This window comes from Hemitrygon akajei, chromosome 9 (assembly GCF_048418815.1).
Source record: "Hemitrygon akajei chromosome 9, sHemAka1.3, whole genome shotgun sequence".
NCBI classification, from domain to species: domain Eukaryota; kingdom Metazoa; phylum Chordata; class Chondrichthyes; order Myliobatiformes; family Dasyatidae; genus Hemitrygon; species Hemitrygon akajei.
In genome coordinates this window covers 100,913,008-100,936,594 of record NC_133132.1, presented here as the reverse complement: position 1 = coordinate 100,936,594, position 23,587 = coordinate 100,913,008, and the positions used below count along the sequence as shown (strand labels likewise).

General features: G+C 43.8%; 1 protein-coding gene across 1 annotated transcript in view; it reads left to right on the top strand.

The window, feature by feature from the left end:
* Nucleotides 1–23,587, top strand: part of nid1a (nidogen 1a) — a 151,159-nt gene that overhangs the window by 47,631 nt on the left and 79,941 nt on the right. Inside the window, exons 9-10 of the mRNA XM_073056657.1 lie at nucleotides 15,606–15,749; nucleotides 22,088–22,216. Of these exons, the coding sequence (XP_072912758.1) occupies nucleotides 15,606–15,749; nucleotides 22,088–22,216 (273 nt within the window). The remainder of the gene's footprint in view (nucleotides 1–15,605; nucleotides 15,750–22,087; nucleotides 22,217–23,587) is intronic.

Sequence of the window (23,587 nt, the reverse complement as noted above, 5' to 3'; positions counted from 1 at the left end):
TATCCTGAAAGAAACAAGAGTGCCACCCAGTAGGCTGAATCTTTACAACAGTGAAGCTAGTTATAGACCATTATTTTGAAAGCATGTTTATTTTGGAATATGGGTTTATGAAGGGGAGATTGAATGTTTTATACAGTTTTATGTTTTATACAGTTATGTTATACAGTTTATGGGAGGAAGTATAATTATTTCTTTTAGAGTAATGACCTCCCCCCTCACACTATGTATCAATCTGTTGTCTATGCATGCGCATTGTGCTCTGTCTCATGCGAATACACCAGTTAAAGCCATCTCCCACGTGTGTACTTCTATTTAATTGGTATGTAGTTGTGCAGAAACACAACAAATAAAAGTTGATGTGTTGACCTGCTGTGATCTGTATAGTAAACTGTTCCTGCAGCTAGTTAGTCTTTTAAAACCCAATTTTTGAGCTGCTCTGCATGGTGAACACCTCATTCATCTGAGTTTCCTGATTTTTATGTAAAAGACCTTCCATATGTGGGAGTTGCTGAGATTCTTCAGTTAATGAGAATGTTTATTGTATTGCATTTTTGTCTGCTAACAATGGATACCAGCCAAACTCCTCCTGTGTGGCATTCAGTTTGTGCTGAAATTGCCCAAGAGCAGCAGATAACCATGTAATGAATATTCAAGTTGAAAATTCCTTCCTGTTGAGTGTTGAACTCTGAGAGTAAATACCAGAGATTCTGCGGATGGTGGAAGTTCAGAGTAACACACACACAAAGTGCAGGAGAAACTCTGCTGGTCAGGTAGCATTTATGAAGGGGAATAAGCTGTTGCCATTTTGGGCTGTGACCCTTCATCATGACTGAAAAGGAAGGGGGAAGAAGCCAGAATAAGGGGACAGAGGTTGAGGGAGAGGTGCATGAGCTCACATGATGGATGTGGAGGAAGGGGGGGGGGGGGTGGCAGGTAAAAAGGAATGATGTGAGCAGCTCAGAGGTGATAGTTAGAAGAAGCTAAGGTCCGAAGAAGCTCTTTAACTGGGTGTGCGCTTGGTCACATCAGTAATGTAACCTGGGTTATTGGGTGTTTCGAGTCTTTAATCACTATACTTCCTCGCCCAGGTGACCCAGCCAGGATTGATCAGGCCCAGCTTTATGCCCTTTTCTCACTGTTACAGTCAGGTAGGAGGTACAGAAGCCTGAAGGCACACACTCAGTGATTCAGGAACAGCTTCTTCCCCTCTGCCACCTGATTCCTAAATATACATTGAAGCCTTGGACACAACTTCACTTCTTTAATATACAGCATTTCTGTTTCTGCACATTTTAAAAATCTATTCAATATATGAAATTGATTTACTTGTTTATTATTATTTTTAATTTTTTTTTCTTTGCTAGATTATGTATTACATTGAACTGCTGCTGCTAAGTTAACAAAATTCACCACACATGCCGGTGATAATAAACCTGATTCTGATTGTGTTTTTCCATGGACCAAGATAATGAAAGGGGTGGCATTTCTTGGGTTAGGTATTTTAGTCCTCGTTATTTGGTTTTATTTTGACCATTTGGGGAGTAGAAATATATCAAGGCCTAGTTATTAGACTTCATCTCAAATTGCAACTTCTTCCGGTGAACAATTCCTTGGGCAACATCTTTCAGATAGTCAGTCATTTCAGCTTTCCTATGTCTTTTACTTGTTCTTTCTATCGCTAGTTCAAGCTTTGGCTGATGCTGTGTGTGTGTCCTCGAGCAAGGCACTTAACCACACATTGCTCTGTGACGACACCGGTGCCAAGCTGTATGGGTCGTAATGCCCTTCCCTTGGACAACATCGGTGGTGTGGAGAGGGGAGGCTTGCAGCTTGGGCAACTGCCGGTCTTCCATTTTACAAAAAAACCTTGCCCAGGCTTGTGCCCTGGAAACTTTCCAAGACGCAAATCCATGGTCTATGGAGACTAACGGAGGCCTACATCTTTTTAATCTTAATTTTACTTCTGAAACTGTTGGAGCCTGAGACTTGGAGTCTGTAGTTTGATTGAGTGACCTGATGCTCTGCAAAACCCAAGAAGACTCCAGGAGAGAAATGGGAGCACAGAGGATTGGGGAATTACTACTCGATGGTGGAGTGGTAGATTGATGTTTTTCTTCAAGTACTTCTACGGTTTTCTGTACTTTCTGGCTATCTGGAGAAGATAAATCTCAGTTTTCTGCATATGCACTTCAATAATAAAATGAACCCTAGAACCTTTGGAGAATATGGAATGAAGGGAAGAAAGTGGGGAACCAGATGGAGGAAGGAAGGAGATGGACAGAGATTACAAGGCAATGAGAAGTACAATATAAAATGCTGGAGGAACTCGCCAAGTCAGACACCATCTATGGAAAGTAATGAAGTGTTGACATTTTGAGCTGAGACCCTGCATCAGGACTGGAAAGGAAGGGGGAAGAAGTGGGAAAGGGGGCAAGAGGAATAAGGGAAACAAAGTGTGTGGGGAAATAGAACAAAATCAGGGAAGTGCATCAACTACGACAAAGCACGCAGATTCTGCTGCTGATGCAGTCGAGGAGGAATACAACCAGAAGTGGCGAATCTGTGGAATTAATTGTTGCAGGTGGCTGTGGAGGACAAGACATTGGGTATATTTAAAGTGAAGGTTGATAGGTTCTTGATTAGTCAGGGCATCAAAGGTTACAAGGAAGGATGCAGGAGAATGGGATTGAGAGGGAAAATAAATCAGCCATGATCGAATAGTGGAGCAGACTTTGAGTGGCCTAATCCTGCTCCTCTGTGTAATGGTGTTATGTTCCTTGGAACTGGATGAGATCTGATTGCAATATTGCTTCCTTTTCTTCATTAGAACTCTGCTGGTTGCCTCCATGATATGGTACCAGCTGATTACTTTAGTCCTGCTGCCCACTTCTTTTGTCTCCAGAACCCAGAAGAGGCTGGAGGATTTCCTCTGGGTCTCTGCTGTGGTCTTGAGTCTTCTGATCGATTGCGGAGGGTGGTAAGTCATTGGCGTGTGTGCGCACCCAGCTGGCAGCTCTCCACCTCTGGACCTTGCAGGGATACCTGTATAGTAACCACTCTCCAAGATGGCACGCACTGGCGACACACTTCCTCCGCCCAAGACACTCCCTGAAGGATGGCGTGCAGCTTCCAACGGACATCATCAGCTGGACCCCTGTCAGAGAACTGCCTTTCTTTTACCGAGAGCTGCTGAGGGTATGGGGTCTAGTCTCATCCAGACAGAGTGCTCCTGCGCCGGTGGGGGATGGGTTCCCCAGCCTAGTCCGGTGGTTGCCGAGGGGACTCGCAGAAGTGGAGAGGTCCCAGCTGATCGAACCTAGGTCACTGGATACCACATGGGACAGGGTCCTGCACAATGTGTACTGTTTCGTGGGGATACTAACCGTATCCTTCTGTGACACTCCAAAGCGTTTCTTGTACGGGCCGCTCCCACATACCTTTCACTTCCTTGCATTCATCTGCCAACCAGACTCACCTTGGTGGTTTGTTTTACCATCTGGCAGCGGAGGAGGCCCCAGTGGATATCTCTCGATGCAGGGGTCTTCCCCTCCCCCTTTCCCCTATACATTGGAGACCTGGGGTGGAAGGTGTTGTGTAGGGCTGTATTGTGCAACAGGTCTTTCAGTAGGTTGACTGACACCCGGTCCACCTGTGCATTCTGTGGCCGGGAGGAGTAGGTTTACTACGCTTATACGGAGTGTGAGAGGTTGCAGCCCCTGTCTGATAACTGAAGGGGTGGCTGCCCAGCTTCTGGGTGCATTTCAACCCCACGCTCCTCATATGGGGCACCCTGTACAGAAGGGGGCGGGTTGCGAGGGGGATCTACTGGTGGGCTTGCTCCTGGGCCTGGCCAAGATGGCCATTCATGGGTCAAGATGGCAGACAGTCGAGGGCTCGGCCAGGGTTGACTGCTGCCCCTCTTCCGGGAATATGTTCATGCCCAACTGTACTGGGAGAGGGAGCGTGCCATCCCAACGGGTACGGTGGGGGATTTCCAGGAGCAGCGGACCCCCAAGGAAGTGGCTGTTTTATAGACAGTGGTAATTATATTTCAATTTGAATTTATTTACTACTTGTAAATACTTAATGTTTGTACTTTGTGTATTTATTGTGTAAATAAAGTTGTATAGTTTTGTAAAAAAAAATCCCTCCTGCATGTGGAGCACATCATTGCCTCGCTCCATTGTCAGTTCATAGCTCGACAAGTTGCATCTCTGTTCCACCATTGATTTTTCTGGACATTATTGCCGTGCCAGTTCTGGGAACTTGCTGTTAGTGTTGACTAATAAGTTTCCAAATTACAATAAATCAGTCCTGATGTGGGGTCTTGGCCTGAAATGTCGACTGTTCTTTCCTCTCCATAGATGCTGCCTGACCGCCAGCTTTTTGTGTGTGTTATTCAAAACTACTTAATTGGTTGCAAAATGCATCAGGATATCCTAAAAATCAATGTGGGAAAAACATTTATTTATTTCAGTAGCTCCATAATTTGTAGGGGCTGAATTGGGCATCGAGTCTGCTCTGCCATTCCATCATGGCTGATTTATTATCCCTCTCGATCCCATTCTCCTGCCTTCTCCCCATAACCTTTGGTGCCCTTACTAATCAAGAACCCATCAACCTCTGTTTTAAATATACTCAATGAGTTGGCCTCCACAGCTGTCCCTGGCAACCACTTCCATGTGATTTAAGGCTTTACTTGCTTTGTCGTGGATTCAATTAATGCAAATTGCTGTCTGTTGTATTGGCTGCTGTGTTGGCTGCACTACAAGATCAGTGAGGTTGACATGCCCTTCCTAATTACACTGCATGTTCTGTATCAAGCCTGTAAACCTTGCAGGGAATAGTTGTTAGACTTGAGTCATTAAGGGGCCCAGAGTGGATGCCCTGCAAAGCTGCCTTGAGAGCAGAAGGTACTGTTGGTCATTTAGGAAAAAGAAGCTGCTTTTATCCCCTAAATATTCAGTGTGTGCCAAACCTTTTTGATTACCTCACTGTTTTACTCACTTTTTACACCATTAATTTTTATGTATTTCTTCTACAGAAGTATTGCACTGTACAACTGCTGCAAAACAAAAAATTTGGCAAGTTGTTAAAGTCCAAAATAAATGTATTATTAAAGTACGTAAACAGTCTGCTAGCTTGAGATTTTCGTGCAGGTATTATAGGAAAGTAAAAAAACAACAGAACTTATGACTCTATAAATAACAAAAACTGACAAACAGCCTGTATGCAAAATAAATAATTCTGATTCTGGGAAATTGGATGAGAAGTTTGATTACTGTAAACCGTCATTTTTACCGTTTACTACATCCAAAACTCAATTTTGTCTGTAAGTCAGGAAATACACAAAAATAACTTGATATCGAAGTTCAGAGTAAATTTATCGTCAAAGTATGTATGTCACCATATACAACCCCGAGATTCTCTTCCTTGTGGGCGTTCACAGTAAATGGAAGAAACACAGTAGAATCAGTGAAAGACAGTGCCCAACAGGACAGACAAACAACCAATATGCAAAAGATGATCAACTGTGTAAGTACAAAAAGAAAGGAAAAAGTAATTATATGTAAATATCAAGAACATGTGATGATTCCTTGAGAATGAGTCCATAAGTTGTGGGAACATTTCATTGATGGGGTGAGTGAAGTTATCCCCTCTGGTTCAAGAGCCTGATGGTTGAGGGTAATAACTGTTCCTGAACCTGGTGGTGGTACCTCGCTGATGGTAGCAGCGAGAAAATAACCTGGATGGTGGAGGTTCCTGATGATAGGTGCTGCTTTCCTGCAACAGTGCTCCATGTAGATGTGCTTGATGGTAGGGAGAGCTTTACTGTGATGGACTGAGCTGTTTTGTGGGCTTTTCTGTTCAGAGGCATTGGTGTGTCCCTACCAAGCTGTGATCCAAAAAGTCAATGTACTCTCCATCTCACATCAGTAGAAGTTGGTCAAAGTTCTAAATGACGTACTGAATATTCATAAACTTCTAAGAAAGTAGAGGTGCTGTGTGCTTACCTTGTAATGGCATTTACATGCTGGACCCAGGACAGATCCCTGAAATGATAACACTGAGGAAATTAACTTCGCTGACCCTCTCCACCTCTGAACCCCTGATGAAGACTGGACCCTCGGCTTTCCTCCTCCTGAAGTCAGTGATAATTTCCTTGGTCTTGACTTCACATGAGAGGTTTTTGTTGTGGAACCACTCAGCCAGATTTTCAATCTTCATGCTGCTGATTAATCACTGAGTTTGAATCGGCCAGTGCCTGTGGTGTTGTCAGCAAGCTTAAACATGGCATTGGAGCTGTGCTTAGCCTTACAGTCATGAGTATAAAACTAGTAGAGCCAGGGGGCTAAGTGCACAGTCTTGTGATGCACCTATACTGATGGTGATTGTGGAGGAGATGTTGCCAATCCAAAGTGAATGAGGTCTGCAAGTGAGGAAATTGAGGATCCAATTGCACAAGGAAGTATTGGGGCCCAGGCTTTGAAGCAGTGTTTTGGTTATGTTAGAGTGGATGACAGTATTGTTGCAAGGATCACCCATTGTAATAATGATCTGGGAGGTGCAGAGAGAATCTGTAATTACCAGAAGAACGGAATCTGTAATCAACGGAAGAACGTGTGAACTTGCACAACCAAATACCTGTCAGCACACCCAAGTTTTTCTGACCTTCCATAAACAGTCAAAGAATAGAAAAGGTAATACCAGTTAACAAAAGAGGCTCTACTAGCCATGTGTTCCTCATAACGCTGTTTTGAATCTCCACATCGGTGGGACACCTCGTGTCCACAATGGGGGGGGGGGGGGGGGTCTCTAGACAGAGTCATTGCCGTCTTGTATCTGAAAACCTCTGCTTTTATATTCATTCCTTACCAATTTGAATGTTGCATTTCAGTGTCATTGGCTACGGGTCACGTGGCCAACTTTTAATACCTTTTTGACTCTGCTGCAAGCCAGCATCCATTTATTGCCCTCTTTCCAGCAGGTGACAGCTGTTAATTTATGGCTCTTTGTTCTCTTCAGCAATCAGCTCAAATCTCTCAGGGCAGATACAGACCACAACAGTCACAAACCTGCAAGTTATATTACATCAAAGAACATCTCACAAATAACTTCTCATTTGGAAAAGATCTCTTGTCCAGCAGATTACCTGGAGCATTGTTGTGTCAACTTTAAAACACTGATCAAGCCAAGTGACTTTAGCTCACAAAGTGGAGGGTATAAAACAGTTCCACAAAATGGCAGCCTCCATTCCCAAGCACATAGCAAGAAGAAAGACAATTGGTCTGTCTGCTTCCACTGAGCGTGATTCATTCGAATTGACTGATTTGTCGAATGTAGTTCTTTCTGGCCAGCAGAACTGAATGTAGATCTGTAGTCAATGAAGAGCATCCTGGTGAATGCATCTTTGTTGTTCAGATGTTCCAGGGTCAGTGAAGAACCAATGAGATGGCATCCGCTGTTGTCCTGTTGTGACAGTAGGCAAATTGGAGTGGACGGTAGTCATTGAGGCAGGTTACTGTGTTTTCCTTAGGCACCTGCGTCACTTGGTCTCGCTTTGTAGGAGGTGATGGCGTGCAGGCCCTCCCACAGCTGTTGAGCGTTCTTTAGTGATTCAAGTTTGGTCTGGAATTGTCACTGTAGATGTGAAATGGCTTTCTGGAGATCATACTGGACCACTTGTATTCTCCATGTTGCCAATCTGAACACCACTGATCTGGCCCCCAGCAGACTGCGCATCTCATGCTTCATCCAAGGCATTTGGTTAGGGAAGATTCTTAATGATTTTGTGGGGACACACTCAACTACAACTGATATTATAAAGTCTGTGACCACTGTGGTATATTCATTCAGTTCCTGAGTGCAGGAACACTGCCTAGTCCACTGACTTGGAGCAATCCAGCAGCCGTTCCTCTGCCTCCTGCAACCACCTCTTTGTTGTACGAATCTCCAGCGCCTTGCTCTTTAGCCTCTGTCAGTATGCAGGTGGGAGAAGGATAGGTGATCAGATTTCCTGAAATGTATTCTGGGAATGGAATGGTAGGCATTCCTAATCTTAGTGTCACCAGGTTCAGACGTGGCCCAAGTGAAGTGAGAGAGACTGACGTATGTCAATAGTTCACGGACTTTAATGCGAACGGTGTTAAAGGAAAAAAAAACAATAAACACTATGCCAAACAGGGCCATTAACTAAAACTCTCAAAAGGGAAACAAAGCCGACACTGCAGCTGAAAAGAAGGACTAAATATAACAAGAGTGCCACTAGTCTTCAGAGTCAGTCGATGCGGCAGTCCATTTCCTCAGGCAAGGCCAAAAGCAGACAGGCAGCCAAGTATTGTTGTGCTGTGTCCAAGTCTTGACAAGCACTACAGTGGAATGAATGGAGTTAAATGTGATCACAATTAAATAATAATTAGCTGACATGTGCATATTCACAAGCGCAATTACCGTATCTCCTGCTCTGCCGAATCCGTGGTTGTGACACTTGGTGATCTAGTGTGTTAAGATTGCTGGTGCTACAGGTTATGTACTGGTGGTAATTGGACAGGGATTTCTTCAAGTGAGTCTAGTTGAAGTCACCGACTACTATTTGAAATGCTTACTGTCTTGGACCAGTTATAAGCTCAAAGTTGAAGTTTCAGAGTTTGGACAGAACTGCAACAACTAATTATGATGGCCCCTGTTGCTGGTCAGCTCTCAAAATACAAGTCAAACTAATAGAACAGTTGGCAATGAGCCCACCATTGAGCTCGTTTATAAAGAGCACAACCACAAGAAAGTCGCATCCATCATCACCCCCAACATCCAGGGCATCCTCTGCCCATTACCATCATCGGGAAAGAGGTCCAACACACCAGGTTAAGGAATAGTTATTAACATTCAGCTGTCAGGTTCCTAAAGCAGCTTGGAAAACTTCACTCACCACAGCACTGAACTGATCACTAAACATAACCTATGGACTCAAGGATTCCACAAATTATTAGCTTGTCAATTTTTGTCTAGTTTTTCATTGATTGTATTGTATTCTACATGTTGTGAATGCCCACAAGATAATGAATTTCAGGTTAGTATTGGGTGACATACATGTACTTTGATAATAAATTTACTTTGAATTTTGAATGCTGGAGGATCTGGACCCAAACAATATATATCACCGAATGTTTCGATGTTTCAAAGTAAATGTGACAGATAAAGCTAATCCAGTTTTAAAATCTTGAATCTGATTTGTGGAGGGAAGTGAGCAGTTGATGTTTCATATGAGACCCTTCATTTGGATCAGTCTGAAATATAAACTGTCCATTTCCCCCCTCAGATGCTATATTGAAAGATGAGAATTTGGGATCATTCTCCTTGAAGCAGCAGAGCCTAAGGACACATTTAATAAAGTATTTTTAATTGTGTACATGGAAAGAGAAGTTTCTGCTGATAAAGCACTCATCACTGTGTAATGATTTGATCTGTTTGCAAGACGAGCGTTTCACTCTATCTTGCTACATGACAGCTATGTGAGTCCTGTGACACATCATTTGCAGGAGGTTTACTGGTTTAGGTTTTCATTAATAAAGGTGTGGATGGATTTGTAAGGGTTGGGGCAACACCATAGGGTTGTGGTCAGCATTACACTACTACAACTCCAGCGACCTGGGTTCAATTCTGTTGCTGTCTGTGAGGAGTTTGTGTCTGCGTCCCATGGCTGTATGGGTTTTCTCCAGTCGTTCTGGATTCCTCCCACGTTTCAGCATGGGACAGCAGGCCGTGGGTGTAATTGGGAGGAATGGACTTGTTAGTCCAGAAAGGCATGTTACCATGCTGTATCTCTTTTTAGAAAAGACCTGAAGACCATAAGACATAAGAGTAGAATTAGGCCATTTGGCCCATCGAATCTGCTCCACTATTCCATCATGGCTGTTCCTTTTTCTCCCCCTCCTCAGCCCCACTCCCTGGCCTTCTCCCCATAACCTTTGATGTTGTACCCTACCAAGCTCTGCCTTAAATACACCCAACAACTTGGCGTGCACAGTTGCCTGTGGTAATAAATTCCACAAATTCACCACCCTCTGGCTAAAGAAATTTCTCCACATCTCTGTTTTAAATGGATGCCCCTCTATCCTGAGGCAGTGTCTTCTTGTCCTAAGCTCCCTCACCATGGGAAACATCCTTTCCACATCTACTCTGTCTAGGCCTTTCAACATTCGAAAGGTTTCAATGAGATTTCTCCCCCACTCGAATACAGACCCAGAGCTATTAAATGTTCCTTATGTGATAACCCTTTCATTCCTGGAATCATCCTTGTGAACCTCCTCTGGACCCTCTCCAATGCCAGTACATATTTTCTTTGATGAGGGGCCCAAAACTGTTCACAATACTCAAGGTGAGACCTCACCAGAGACTTATAAAACCTCACCCAAAGAAGGCTCCTTTGATTCCCACTTGCTTCTAATCATGCCAATAACTTCCCTGTAATACCATGGGCTCTAAACTTAATAGCCTCATGTGTAGCACCTTGTCAAAGGCCTTCTGAAAGTCCAAATATACAACATCCACTGCATCCCCTTTATCTATCTAACTTGTAATCTCCTGAAAGAATTCCAACGTGTTCATCAGGCAAGATTTCCCCTGAAGCAAACCATGCTGACTTTGTCCTGTCTTGCCAAGTCCTCCATAACCTCATCCTTAACAATTGACTGCAACATCTTCCCAACCACTGAGGTCAGGCTAACTGGTCTACAATTTCCTTTCTGAGTGGAGTGACATTTGCAATTTTACAGTCCTCTGGCACCATGCCAGAGTCCAATGCTTTTTGAAAGATCGTAACTAATGCTTCCACAGTTTCTAATGCTACCTCTTTCAGAACCCTAGGGTGCAGTTCCTCTGGTCCGGAACCTGTATCAAAAATTGGAGGGTGTAGGTTTAATGGTGACTAGATAATGACTCAGGGCTGAGATAAGAAATTTATCACTTAAATGAATAGTTGTGGCCTGTTATGCATTGCCTAAAAGGCTGATTGAAGCCAATTTAATACCAATTTCCCCTTATGGAAAAAAAGGGGGGAAACTGCAGGGTTGTGGGGATGGAGCAGGGAGGTCAGTCTGATGGGATAACTTTGTTAATGACCTCCATGATCTTGGGCTCTGGCTTTTATACAGGTCCAAAGTAATTTTCTGTTAGCTAGAGGTGTGGTGGATAAATACATCAATGCAAAACCAGAGGAATAATCAGCCTGGCAGCTACAGTGACAAGTAACACAACAAGGTTCTGAATCGTGTGATGTGACTCTACTGAAACAGTGCTGGGGCATATAGATCCCTGTATTTGACATAAACTCTCAAAATCTGATCTCCTTTCTTTGCTGGATATTAGAAACTAAAGCATTATATTTCAGTACTAGCAATTACTGAAATCCTTTTTGCCTTGATTTTTGTCTTGTGTCTCAGCTTGACTTGGTAATATGTTCCCATTTCTTCAGTCCCAAACCTCTAGGTTAATACAAGCATCAAATCAAAGTTCAGCCTGATGAAATAACATAGAGAGTTCAATATCAAAGATGTTGGAACCACAAACTATTGTAGGTATAGAGTTTCAGAAAGCATTAAAAAGATGTCACCACATAGTATTTGAAAGGGATAAAACAATGTAGCTCGATGAATCAAAATCAGGTTTAATATCACCAGTTTATGTCGTGAAATTTGTTAACTTAGTGGTAGCGATACAATGTGTGTATGTGTATATATAGTAGTGTTCACAGGTTCAATGTCCATTTGGAAATCAGATGGCAGAGGTGAAGAAGCTGTTGGGGGGGGGGGGAATCCTTAATAATGGACACCACCTTTCCGAGGCACCACTCCTTGAAGACGACTTGGAAACTATGGAGCCGAGGACCCATTGAGGCTGTATTAATCGAATTTATTCTGAGGAGGTGACAAAGCATCCTGATCAGGGTAAGGCTCGTGATCCACAGTTCCTTCAGAAAGACCAGTGTTGCAAGTTAAGGATCAATTTTATTTGCCACGTGCACTTAGACGCCACTTTACTAGGTATACCTGTATACCCGCTCATTAATGCCAAAATCTAATCAATCATGTGGCAGCCACTCAATGCCTAAAAGCATGCAGACATGGTCAGGAGGTTCTGTCCTTGTTCAGACCAACCATCAGAGTGGGGAAGAAATGTGATTGTATTTTCTTTGACCGTGGAGTGGTAGTTGGTGCCAGACAGGGTGATTTGAGTATCTCAGAAACAGCTGATCACCTAGGATTTTCACACAGAACAGTCCCCAGAGTTTACGGAGAATGGTGTGGAAAAACAGAAAAAATCCAGCAAGCGACAGTGGACAAAAACACCTTGTTGGTATGAGATGTCAGAGGAGAATGGCCAAACTGGTTCTAGCTGACAGGAGGGTGACAGTAACTCAAATAACTACAAGTTACAACAGCGATGTGCACAAAAGTATCTCCGAACGTGAACCTTGAAGTGGATGGGCCACAGCAGCAGAAGAACACAAATATACATACACTCAGTAGCAACTTGATTATGTACAGGAGGTACTTAATAGAGTAGCCGCCGACTGTATGTTTACATGCTTTAGGAATTTGCTGCAGTGTGTTGGCGTGACATGCAACTGAAAGCATTCAACAATTATAAAGAAAGAAGTTATATAGAATGTAAACAGAGGTTAAAGTATGGATATGAAATAAAATATGCATAAACATATAAATACCAAATATTTACAATGAAAACAACATTATAAAATGTGGTTTAAAATGTTTTTACGGTGCAGTGACTGAGGCAATAGTTGGGGGGGGGGTGGGAAGGATGGCTAGCTGGAATGGTTGATCAGATGATCTGTCTGAAGGGAAGAAGCTTTAAAGATTATGTGGTTTTCATTTTAATAACGCATGGTGCTTTCCAGAAAGGAGCATATGGGGAAAAATCCAGGAATTGATAGAAGCATTTGGTTTGTGTGAATCAGGTGTTAAACCCTGAGGTATTGTTGGAGAATAGCACAATATCTGGAGCAATTATAGCCCATGATGCCTTCTGGCTTCTCCCCCTTTCCTTGTCAGTTCTGATGAAGACCTCAGCCTGAGACGTTGACTATTTATTCCTCTCCGTGGATGCCCCCTCACCTGCTGAGTTCCCCCAGTATTTAGTGTGGGTTGCTCTGCATTTCCAGCATCTGACTTGTTAATTACATTTTCATCAAAACAAACTGTGAAGTGCATCGTTTGCATCAAATCAGCAAGGCCTGTGCTGGTCAGCCCACAGGAGTTGCCATGCTTCCAGGGGGTCATAGCATGCCCACAGCTCACTAACCCTAAACGTGTATCTTTGGAATGTGCGATGAGACTGAGCACCGAGCCGAAACCCTTACAGACAGTGGCGGGAATTGTACTCTCTTCAGTGACCGCTGGCGCTGTAGAGCAATGGCACTAGTTGCTACATTACAGTACTGCTCTAATCTGCTTCACAGAGATTTCCTGGTAACTGGTTGAACACCATGTCTGGTTTGCAGGACATCGTGTTTGAAAAGTGCTGTCTGAGTTTTAGACTCTCCCTGAGATCAAAGAGCATTCTTGTAAGTGAGCTGACTGTTCCTGGAGTGTATCAGAATCAGGTTTAACATCACTGAAACTTGTTATTTTGCAGCAGCAAATTTTTGAATAAAAACTATAAATTACAATAAATATATATTAAAAATTAAATGTAGTGCAAAGGAGAGTGGAAATAGTGAAGTAGAGTAAATGGGATGATTCATTATCAATTCAGAAATCTGGTGGTGGATAGGTAGATGTTCCTAAAACGTTGAGTGTGTGTCTTCAGTCCTCAGACTCCTGTACCTCCTTCCTGATGGTATCAATGAAAAGAGGCCATATCCTGGGTGATGGGTCGGGGGGTGTCTGTAATGATGGGTATCGCCTTTTTGAGGCACTAACTTTTGAGGATGTCCTCGATGATGGGGAGGCTAGTGCCCGCGATGGAGCTGGTTGAGTTTACAACCCTCTGCAACTTTTTCTGACCCTGTGCAGTGGCCCCACCATACCAGACGGTGATGCAGCCAGTTAGAATGCTCTGGTATGGAGGGGCCACTGCAGCTGCCTGATGTTTACGTACTTATAGTGTGCCTTGAGGGTCAGACCTGATAACTGGATAGTTCACATGCCATTATGTGGTGTCTTTGCTTCAGGAAATGGAAGAACAGACATTCTCAGGCTGCTAGCTGTTAACAAAGGATAAGTAAAATGCAGGTCAGGGGAGTGGAGTCACCTATTTGCAGCCTGTACTGAGGCTTGTTGACAGAAAGTCTGTCTGAGATAAGATTCTGAAATTCATAGAATTGTTATTTACCACGTCACAGAAAGGAGACTATTTAGCCCATCAGTTGCACTCAAGCTGCCAGCAGAATTCCCCTTTCCCTTTTCCCCTATATCCCTGCATCTCTCTTAGGCCTATCAACTCCCCTTTCATCCTTGAGCCACATCCGCACTAAGGGTAAGGTACAGTAGTAGAATATGCTAGAAACACTCAGTAGTTCAGACGTTATCAATTCCCCATTCTGGTCACTCTCTCACCCCTTCTCCTCACTGGCCCTTCACCTCCCTCTGGTTCCCGCCTCCTTCCCTTTCTCCCATGGTCCACTGTGCCTTCCTGTCAGATTCCTTCTCTTTGAGCTCTCATCTCTTCCACCTATCACCTCCCAGCTTCTTACTTCATTCCCCTGCCCATCCCCCAAATCTGGTCTTTCCTGTCACTTGCTACCTTGCACTCCTACCCCTCCCCTCACCACCCTATTCTGGCTTCTCTCTAACAGTTCTGATGAAGGGTTTAGGTTCAAAACGTCAACTGTTTATTCATTTCCGTAGATGCTGCCTTGACCTGCTGAGTTCCTCCAGCATTTTGTGTGTGATACTCTAGATCTCCAGCATCTGCAGAATCTCGTGTTTTTACTTGTGTTGTCATTGATGGGAAGACTGGAGGGTTGTGACTAAATATGAATTATCCTGCATGAATTGTCGTAAAAGGAATAGATGTAAGAATTTATTATAAGGGATCTTTAATTCATTTTGCTAATGTGTTGTATTTTAAATGATTAAGGATTGTTTGTCACGTGTAGGTTGAAACATACAGTAAAATGTGATGTTTCTGTCAACGGCCAACGAAGTCCGAGGATGTGCTTGGGCAATTTACAAGTGCTGGCGCCAACGTAACTCACTCACAACTTACTAACCCTAACCTGTGTGTCCTTAGAATGTGGGAGGAAACCAGAGCACCCGTAGGATACCTGCGCGGTCTTAGGGCAAATATACAAGCTCCTTACAAACAGCAGCGGGAATTGAAACCGGTTTGGTGACCGCTGGTACTGTTGAGCGATGCGCTAGTTCCTACGCTACCATGCTGCTCCTTGTACGTACAGTAGCAGCAGAAACTGAACTTGGGTCTTTCGTACCGTAAAGCGTTATGTTAGCTACTACGCTGTTGTTCCACCCATACTGTATTGTGAATCTAGCAGCTTGATAAATTTTATTCTCTAGAGAAAAGATAGTCAGGTCAAAGTACCAGTGGTGTTCATCATTTGAAATGAATGTCCAATTCCTGTTCTTTAGATGATTCGAGTTCAACGAACCAGAACCCATGCTATACCGGAAACCACGGATGTGACACCAATGCCATTTGCCGCCCAGAACAGGGAAATCAGTTCACTTGTGAATGTTCTGCTGGTTTCCGCGGAGATGGCTGGACCTGCTACGGTAAGATAGTGACCGCCAATGAGCCAACTGACAACTTATTTTCACGTTCTGTGGATTCATAATTGGCTTGCCCACAGATGGCAGATGGTGATTGTAGATGGAGTGTATTCTGCCTGGAGGTCAGTGACCAGTGGGGTTCTGCAGGGATCTGTTCTGGGACCCCTCCTCGTTTGTTTTTGTAAATAATGTGGATGAGGAAGTGGAAGAGTGGGTTAGTAAGTTTGCAGACGACAGAGAAGATGGTGGAGTTGTGAAAATGTAGAAAGTTGTCGAAGATTACAATGGGACGTTGATAGGATGCCGAGCTGGGCTGAGAAGTGGCAGATGAAGTTGAATCTGGAAAAGTGTGAAATAGTACGCTTCAGGCTGCCAGAAGGTCGAATTTGAAGGCAGAATACAGGGTTAATGGAAGGATTCTTGGCAATGTAGAGGAACAGGGTGATCTTGGGTTTATTGTCCATAGATCCATCATTTACTGTGCAAGTTGATAGAGTGGTTAACAAGATGCATGGTGTGTTGGCCTTCGTTAGGCAGGGGATTGTGTTCAATAGCTGCAAGATAATGTTGTAGCTCTATGAAACCCGGCTTAGACTACAGACGGAATTTATGTTCAGTTCTGGTCACCTCATTACAGGAAGGATGGGGAAGCTTTAGAGAGGGTGCAGAGGAGATTTACCAGGATGCTGCCTGGATTAGAGAGCATGTCTTATGAGGAAAGGCTGAGTGAGCTGGGGCTTTTCTCTTTGGAGTGAAGGAGGCTGAGAGGTTACTTGATGGTGGTGTTCAAGATGATAAGAGATGTAGATAGTGTGGACAGCCAGAGAATTTTTCCAGTGTGGTAATGGCGAACTTGAGGAGGCATGACTTTAAGGTATTAGGAAGGAAGTATGGTTCGGGGGGGGGGGGGGGGCGGGGGGAGGATGTCAGTGGTAAGTGCGTGAAATGCCCTGCCAAGGGTGGTGGTAGAGGCAGATACATTAGGGACATTTAAAAGACTCTTAGATAGGCACATGGATGAAAGAAAAATGGAGGGCTATGTAGAAGGGAAGGTTAGATTGATCTTGAAGTAGGTTAAGAGTCAGCATAATATTGTGGGCCGAAGGGCCTGAACTGTGCTGTACTGTTTACCTTGGCTAATCCATGTAGCATGTTCCACACTCCTATTGTTCTCGAGACACAAAAGAGTACGTTTCTCCAATGCGGGAACTGAGCATTTAGAGATACAACACAGTAACAGACCCTTCCGACCTGACAAACCCAAACAGCCAATTGCACCCATGTAATCAAGCAACCTAGTAATCTGTACATCTCTATAATGTGGAGGAAATCCACAAAGGGAAAATGTACAAACTGCTTTCTGCCTGCAGCGGGAATTGAACCCAGGTCGCTGGCACTGCGAAGTGTTACACTAAACACGACAGTACCGAGCTGCTTCCGGTATTCAGTGGTATCAAGTGGAAGGAGTTGTTCTTACTTGTTGCACATGTGCAGATTTTCCAATTTTTTGAAAGAATCTTGGTTGATTATAGTTGGGGACAGCCTCATGGAAATGCAATCAGAAAGATTATAAAGTATAGACAACGGAAATATAAAATTTAAAAAAACACTAGAAATACTCAAAAGATCAGGTGGTATTCGGGGAGAGAGGGAACCAAAACTTGGAGGAAGCTGGTGAGGGGAGAGCGGAGAGAAAAACAGTAGCTGTTTCAAAATTAGACAATAAAACCATAAGACATAGGAGCAGAATTAGTCTATCTGGCCCATCGAGTCTCCTCCGCCATTCAATCATGGCTGATCCTTTTTTCTATCTCTTCCTCAACCCCAGTTCCTGGCCTTCTCCCCGTAACCTTTGATGCCATGCCCAATCAAGAACCTATCAAAATCTGCCTTAAATACACTCAACGACCTGGCCTCCACAACTGCATGTGGCAGCAAATTCACCACTCTCTGGCTAAAGAAATTTCTCCACATCTCTGTTTTGAAAGGGCGCCCCTCTATCCTGAGGCTGTGCCCTCTTGTCCTAGATTCTCCCACCATGGGAAACATCTTTTCCATATCTACTCTGTCTAGGTCTTTCAACATTCGAAAGGTTTCAGTGAGATTCCCCTCATCCTTCTGAAATTCCAGCGAGTACAGACCCAGAGCCATCAAACGTTCCTCATATGATAGCCCTTTCATTCCTGGAATCATCCTTGTGAACCTCTACTGGACCCTCTCCAATGCCAGCACATCTTTTCTAAGATGAGGAAGCCAAAATAGTTCACAGTACTCAAGGTGAGGCCTCACCAGTGCCTTAAAAAGCCTCAACATCATATCCCTGCTCTTGTATTCTAGGGCCTTTTGAAGTGAATGCTAGCATGGCATCTGCCTTCCTCACCACCGACTCAACCTGCAAGTTAACCTTCAGGGTGTCCTGCACAAGGACTCCCAACTCCCACTGCATCTCAGATTCCGGGATTTTCTCTCCATTTAGAAAATAGCCTGCACATTTATATCTACTACCAAAGTGCATGACCATGCATTTTCCAACATTGTATTTCATTTCCCACTTTCTTGCCCATTCCTCCTAATCTGTCTTACGTCCTTCTGCATCCTGTTTACTCAACACTGCCTGCCCCTCCACCAATCTTTAATCTTTGTATCATCTGCAAAGTTGGCAACAAAGTCATCTATTCCATCATCTAAATCATTTTATGCAGCATAAAAAAAAGTGATCCCAACACTGACCCCTGCGGAATTCCACTAGAAATACTCAAAAGATCAGGTGGTATTCGGGGAGAGAGAGAATCAAAACTTGGAGGAAGCTGGTGAGGGGAGAGTGTAGAGAAAAACAGTAGCCGACCATCAAGGATCCTTTTATTCCCGCTCGCTGCCCCTACCAATCAGCCAATGCCCTAACCATGCCAGTAACTTCCCTGCAATAGCATGGGCTCGTAACTTGGTAAGCAGCCTCATGTGTGGCACCTTGTCAAAGACCTTCTGGAAGTCCAAATATACAACATCCACTGCATCCCCTTTATTTTTCCAACTTGTAATCTCCTCAAAGAATTCCAACAGGTTCATCAGGCAGGATTTTCCCTGAAGGAAACCATGCTGACTTTGTAGTATCTTGTCCTGTGTCACCAAGTACTCACCGTCACTCATCCTTAACAATTGACTCTAACATCTTCCCAACCAGAGGCCAGGCTAACTGGTCTATAATTTTCTTTCTGCTGCCTTCCTTCTTTCCTATAGAGTGGAGTAACATTTGCAATGTTCCAGTCCTCTGCCACCATGCCAGAGTCCAGTGATTTCTGAAAGATCATTTCTAATGCCACCACAATCTCTAACACTACCTCTTTTAGAACCCTAGAGTGCAGTTCCTCTGGTCCGGGTGACTTATGTACCTTCAGGTCTTTCAGCTTTTTGACCACCTTCTCCCTTGTAACAGTAGCTGCACCCACTTCTCTTCCTTCACACACTACAACATCTGGCACACTGCTGGTGTCTTCCACAGTGAAGACTGATGCAAAATACTCATTTAATTCATCAGCCATCTCCTTGTCCCCTGTTAATATTTCTCCTGCCTCATTTTCTGGCAGTTCTATATCCACTCTCATTTTTCTTTTATTTTTAACATACTTGAAAGAGCATTTACTATCCACTGATATTATTTGCTAGCTTGTTTTCATATTTCATTTTTCCCTTCTAATGATGTTTTTAGTTGCTCTCTGTAGGTTTTTAAAAACTTTCCAATCATCTATCTTCCCATTAATTTTTGCTTTATTCTTTGCTCTTACCTTTGCTTGTACAATAGCTTTGACTTCCCTTGTCAACCACGGTTGTACTATTTTACCATTTGAGTATTTCTTCATTTTTGGAATACACATGTCCTGCACCTTCCTCATTTTTCCCAGAAACACACAGCATTGCTGCTCTGCTGTCAACCCTGCCAGCAGCTCCTTCCAATTTACTTTGGCCAACTCCTCTCTCATACCACTGTAATTTCCCTTCCTCCACTGAAATACTGCTACATCAGACATTATTTTCTTCCTAATTTCAAGTTGAACACAATCATATTGTGATCACTGGTTCCTAAGGGTTCTTTTACCTTAAGCTCCCCAATCACCTCCGGTTCATTACATAACACCCAATCCACTATAGCTGATCCCCTAGTAGGCTCAATGACAAACTGTTCTAAAAAACTATCTCTTAGGCATTGAACAAATTCACTCTCTTGAGATCCATTACCAGCCTGATTTTCCCAATCAACCTGGATGATAAAGTCTCCTGTGACTATCATTGAATTGCCCTTTTGACACGCCTTTTTTATTTCCTGTTGTAATGTGTGGTGCACCTCCCAGCCACTGTTGGGAGGCCTGTAAATAACTGCCATCAATGTCCTTTTACCTTTGCAATTTCTTAACTCAACCCACAAGGATTCATATATTCTCTCCTGCATTGAGAGGGAAAATAAACCAACCATAATTCTAATGACAGTACAGACTTGATGGGCCTAAGGGCCTAATGCAGCTCCTATGTTTAATAGACATACTGACTTGCCCAAATAGTGACCTTGTATATCCCCGATAGGAGCAGCAACCCACTGGCACAGTTCCGGGTCACCTCTTTACAAGTCCACAAACTCATTGTCCGTCCGGTTGACACCATTGCCCCACCAGAAATCAGAAGGACACCTTGATGTTTTGTTGTGATGGCACATTCCTCATTACTTTGCCGAACCCCGCACCCACCAGCCCACTCTCAGCCTCTCCTCACACTCTGATGGTCCATTGTTTCGACCAGGATGTGCTGAGACCTCCTCCAGTGCACAGAGACAGTCCACAGGGGAGGAAACACAAAGTACACTGTGATTTGACCACAGGGGAGGAGCTGGTTTATGAGCAAGTTTCATCTAAAGCTGCGAAACAAAAGGAATAGTTATACCATAAGGCATAATAGTAAAGCAATTAAGTAGTGTAAGACCGTAAGACAGAGAAATAGGAGCAGAATTAGACCATTTGGTCCATTGAGTCTCCACTGTTCTATTCTTGTTGATTTACTTCCCGTCTCAGCCCCATTCTCCTGCCTTCACCCCTAACCTATGACGTCCTTACTAATCAGGAACCCATCAACCTTCACTTTAAGTATACACAGCGATCTGTGTTAATGAATTCCACAGATTGACCATCCTGTGCCTGAGGAAATTCCTTCTCATCTCTGTTCTAAAGTGACGTCTTCTATTCTGAGGCTGTGCCCTCTGGCCCTAGACTCTTCCAGAATCTCCATTTATTTGGGATAATTTGGAATTATTCCAAACCTCCCCTCCTAAATGATGGAAGTTGCCTCCCAATACGAGAATGATCCCAGGAATGACAGGGTTATCATATGGGGGTGTATGGCTCTGGGCCTGTATTTACTGGAGTTTAGATGAATGGAGGGGGGATATCTCATTGAAAATTATTGAATATTGAAAAGGCCCAGATAGGGTGGATGTGGAGAGGGTATTTCCTATAGTGGGGGAGTATAGGACCAGAGGGCGTAGCCTCAGAAAAGGGCGTCTCTTTAGGAGAGATGAGGGGGAATTTCTTTAGCTAGAGAGTGGTGACTCTGTGGAATTCATTGCCACAGACAGCTGTGGAGGCCAAATTATTGATCATATAATGCAAATTGTTGCTGTAAGTGAGGAGTTTGAGGTGGATGAGCTGTGAAGAGCTGAAAAGTAAATTCACTGCAGTTTACCATAAGACATGGGAGCAAAATTAAGTCATTTGGCCCATTGAGTCTGCTCCGCCATTCCATTATGGCTGATTTATTAACCCTCTCAACCCCATTCTCCTGCCTTCTGCCCATAACCTTTGACAGCCTTACTAATTAAGAAACCTTCACTTTAAATATATCCCAAAACTTGGCCTCCATTGCCATTTATGACAATGAATTCCACAGTTTCACTAAAGAAATTCCTCCTAATTTCTGTTCAAAAGGGACATTCTAAGCCTATGCCTTCTGGTCTTAGACTCCCTCAGTTTAGGAAACATACTCTTCACATCCATTCTACCCAGGCCTTTAAATATTTGATAGCTTTCAGAGAGATCCCCCTCATTATTCTAAACTCCAAGTAGTCCATCAAGCCTTCCTCATTCCGCTTTCTTTCCTGGGTTCATTCTCGTAAAACCCTCTCTGGACCCTCTCCAATGCACATCCTTTCTTAGATAAGGGCCCAAAGCTGCTTTTAATACACACAAGTTAACCTTTAGGGAATCCTGCAGAAGGACAGAGCCATGTTGAAATGTTCATGAGTAAGCATTTTCTTTGTGAATTATCTCTGGCTTAAAGTTTGTACTGCTGTGGCTTTGCAGATGTTGATGAATGCCGAGAGAACCCCTCAATTTGTGGAAATTATGCCATTTGTAACAATCAGCCAGGAACCTATCGATGTGAATGCTTCTCAGGCTATCAGTTTGCAGACGATGGCCGAACCTGTGTGGGTGAGTTAGACCTGTTCATTGCAAAACCTTCTTTGTAATTTCTTGAGATTTGTTTAGGGAAGTCTTTAGTATTTCTGTAGAATGTCATAGCAGTTCTTTCTCTATAAGGTTTTTATTTGTAAATCAGGTGTTCAGAACTTCAAATAGTGAAGGACTATAGGGAGCTTGCTGAGCCCATTGCCAAAGCTGCTGTTATAACCCAGTTTGGCCTAGTTGAGTTTCCACGCATGCCATTTGGTCTGAAAAATGCAGCGGAGACTTTCCATCAACTAATGGACTCTGTGTTAAAAGACTTTGATTTTCTTTTTGTTTACCTGGGTGACATGCATGTCGCCAGCACATCCAAAATTGAACACTAATCGCATTTCTGCACACTTTTGAGGTGGTTAAACCAACATGGGCTGATTATAAACCCCTCTAAATGCCAGTTTGGGTTGTCTACTAATGCATTTCTTGGCCACTGCTTCTCTGAAGAAGATATGACACCCCTGCCATCAGAAGTCATTGCTATTATGGACTTTCCGCGAGCTGCTGAACTTGTGCTCCCCTGGTACAGTGTCCTTAAAGCAGAGCCCCTAACTGCATGCAGGAGTGGTCAGTGGACGTGACCAGAGCATTTGATGATACCAGACATCCTATTGGCGCACCAACTCCCCAATGCACCTGGAGCCATCACTACTGACGCCTAAGATGGTACTGTGGGTGCTCTGCATGAACAGTTGGTTGGAGGCGTGTTGTAGTTGCCAGCTCTGCCACTCTGCGCACCCCCCAAGAGGAAATACAGTACCTTTGACCACAAGCCTCTCAGTCTGTAGCTGACTGTCTGCTATTTTGGCTTCCTACTGGAGGGTCAGCATTTCACAGCATTTGTTGACCATAATCCCCTCATGCATGCACTGACCACAGCGTCAGACCCTTGGTCTTCACAGCAGCAACCCCTCCTGCCCTACATTTTGGAATTTAAGGCTGGCATGCAGCACATCAATGGGAAAAAATAATGCTGTGGCTGATTGCCTCTCACGGCCCGTCGTCAATGTCATACACATGGTATTAACTATGCAGGCATGGCTGCCGATCAAGCTACCTACCCAGAGGTTCAGGCTAACAGGACTGTGTTCACAGGCCTGCAGATGGTTGACGTCAAGTTTCTCTGCTGGGCAGTGTCTCAATCAGTCGCCCTCGCCCCAGAGTGCCTGCAAACTGAAGGCATACTGCTTTTAACTCCATTCACAGCCTCTCAGATCTGGGCGGGTAGGCTTCACAGAAACTTTAAAGTTTGTGTGGTGTGGCTTAGGAAGGATGTGTGTGACTGGAGTGCAGCCCATGTTGTGTGTCAGTGGCTGAAAATTAGCTGTAACTTTTGATCAAGGT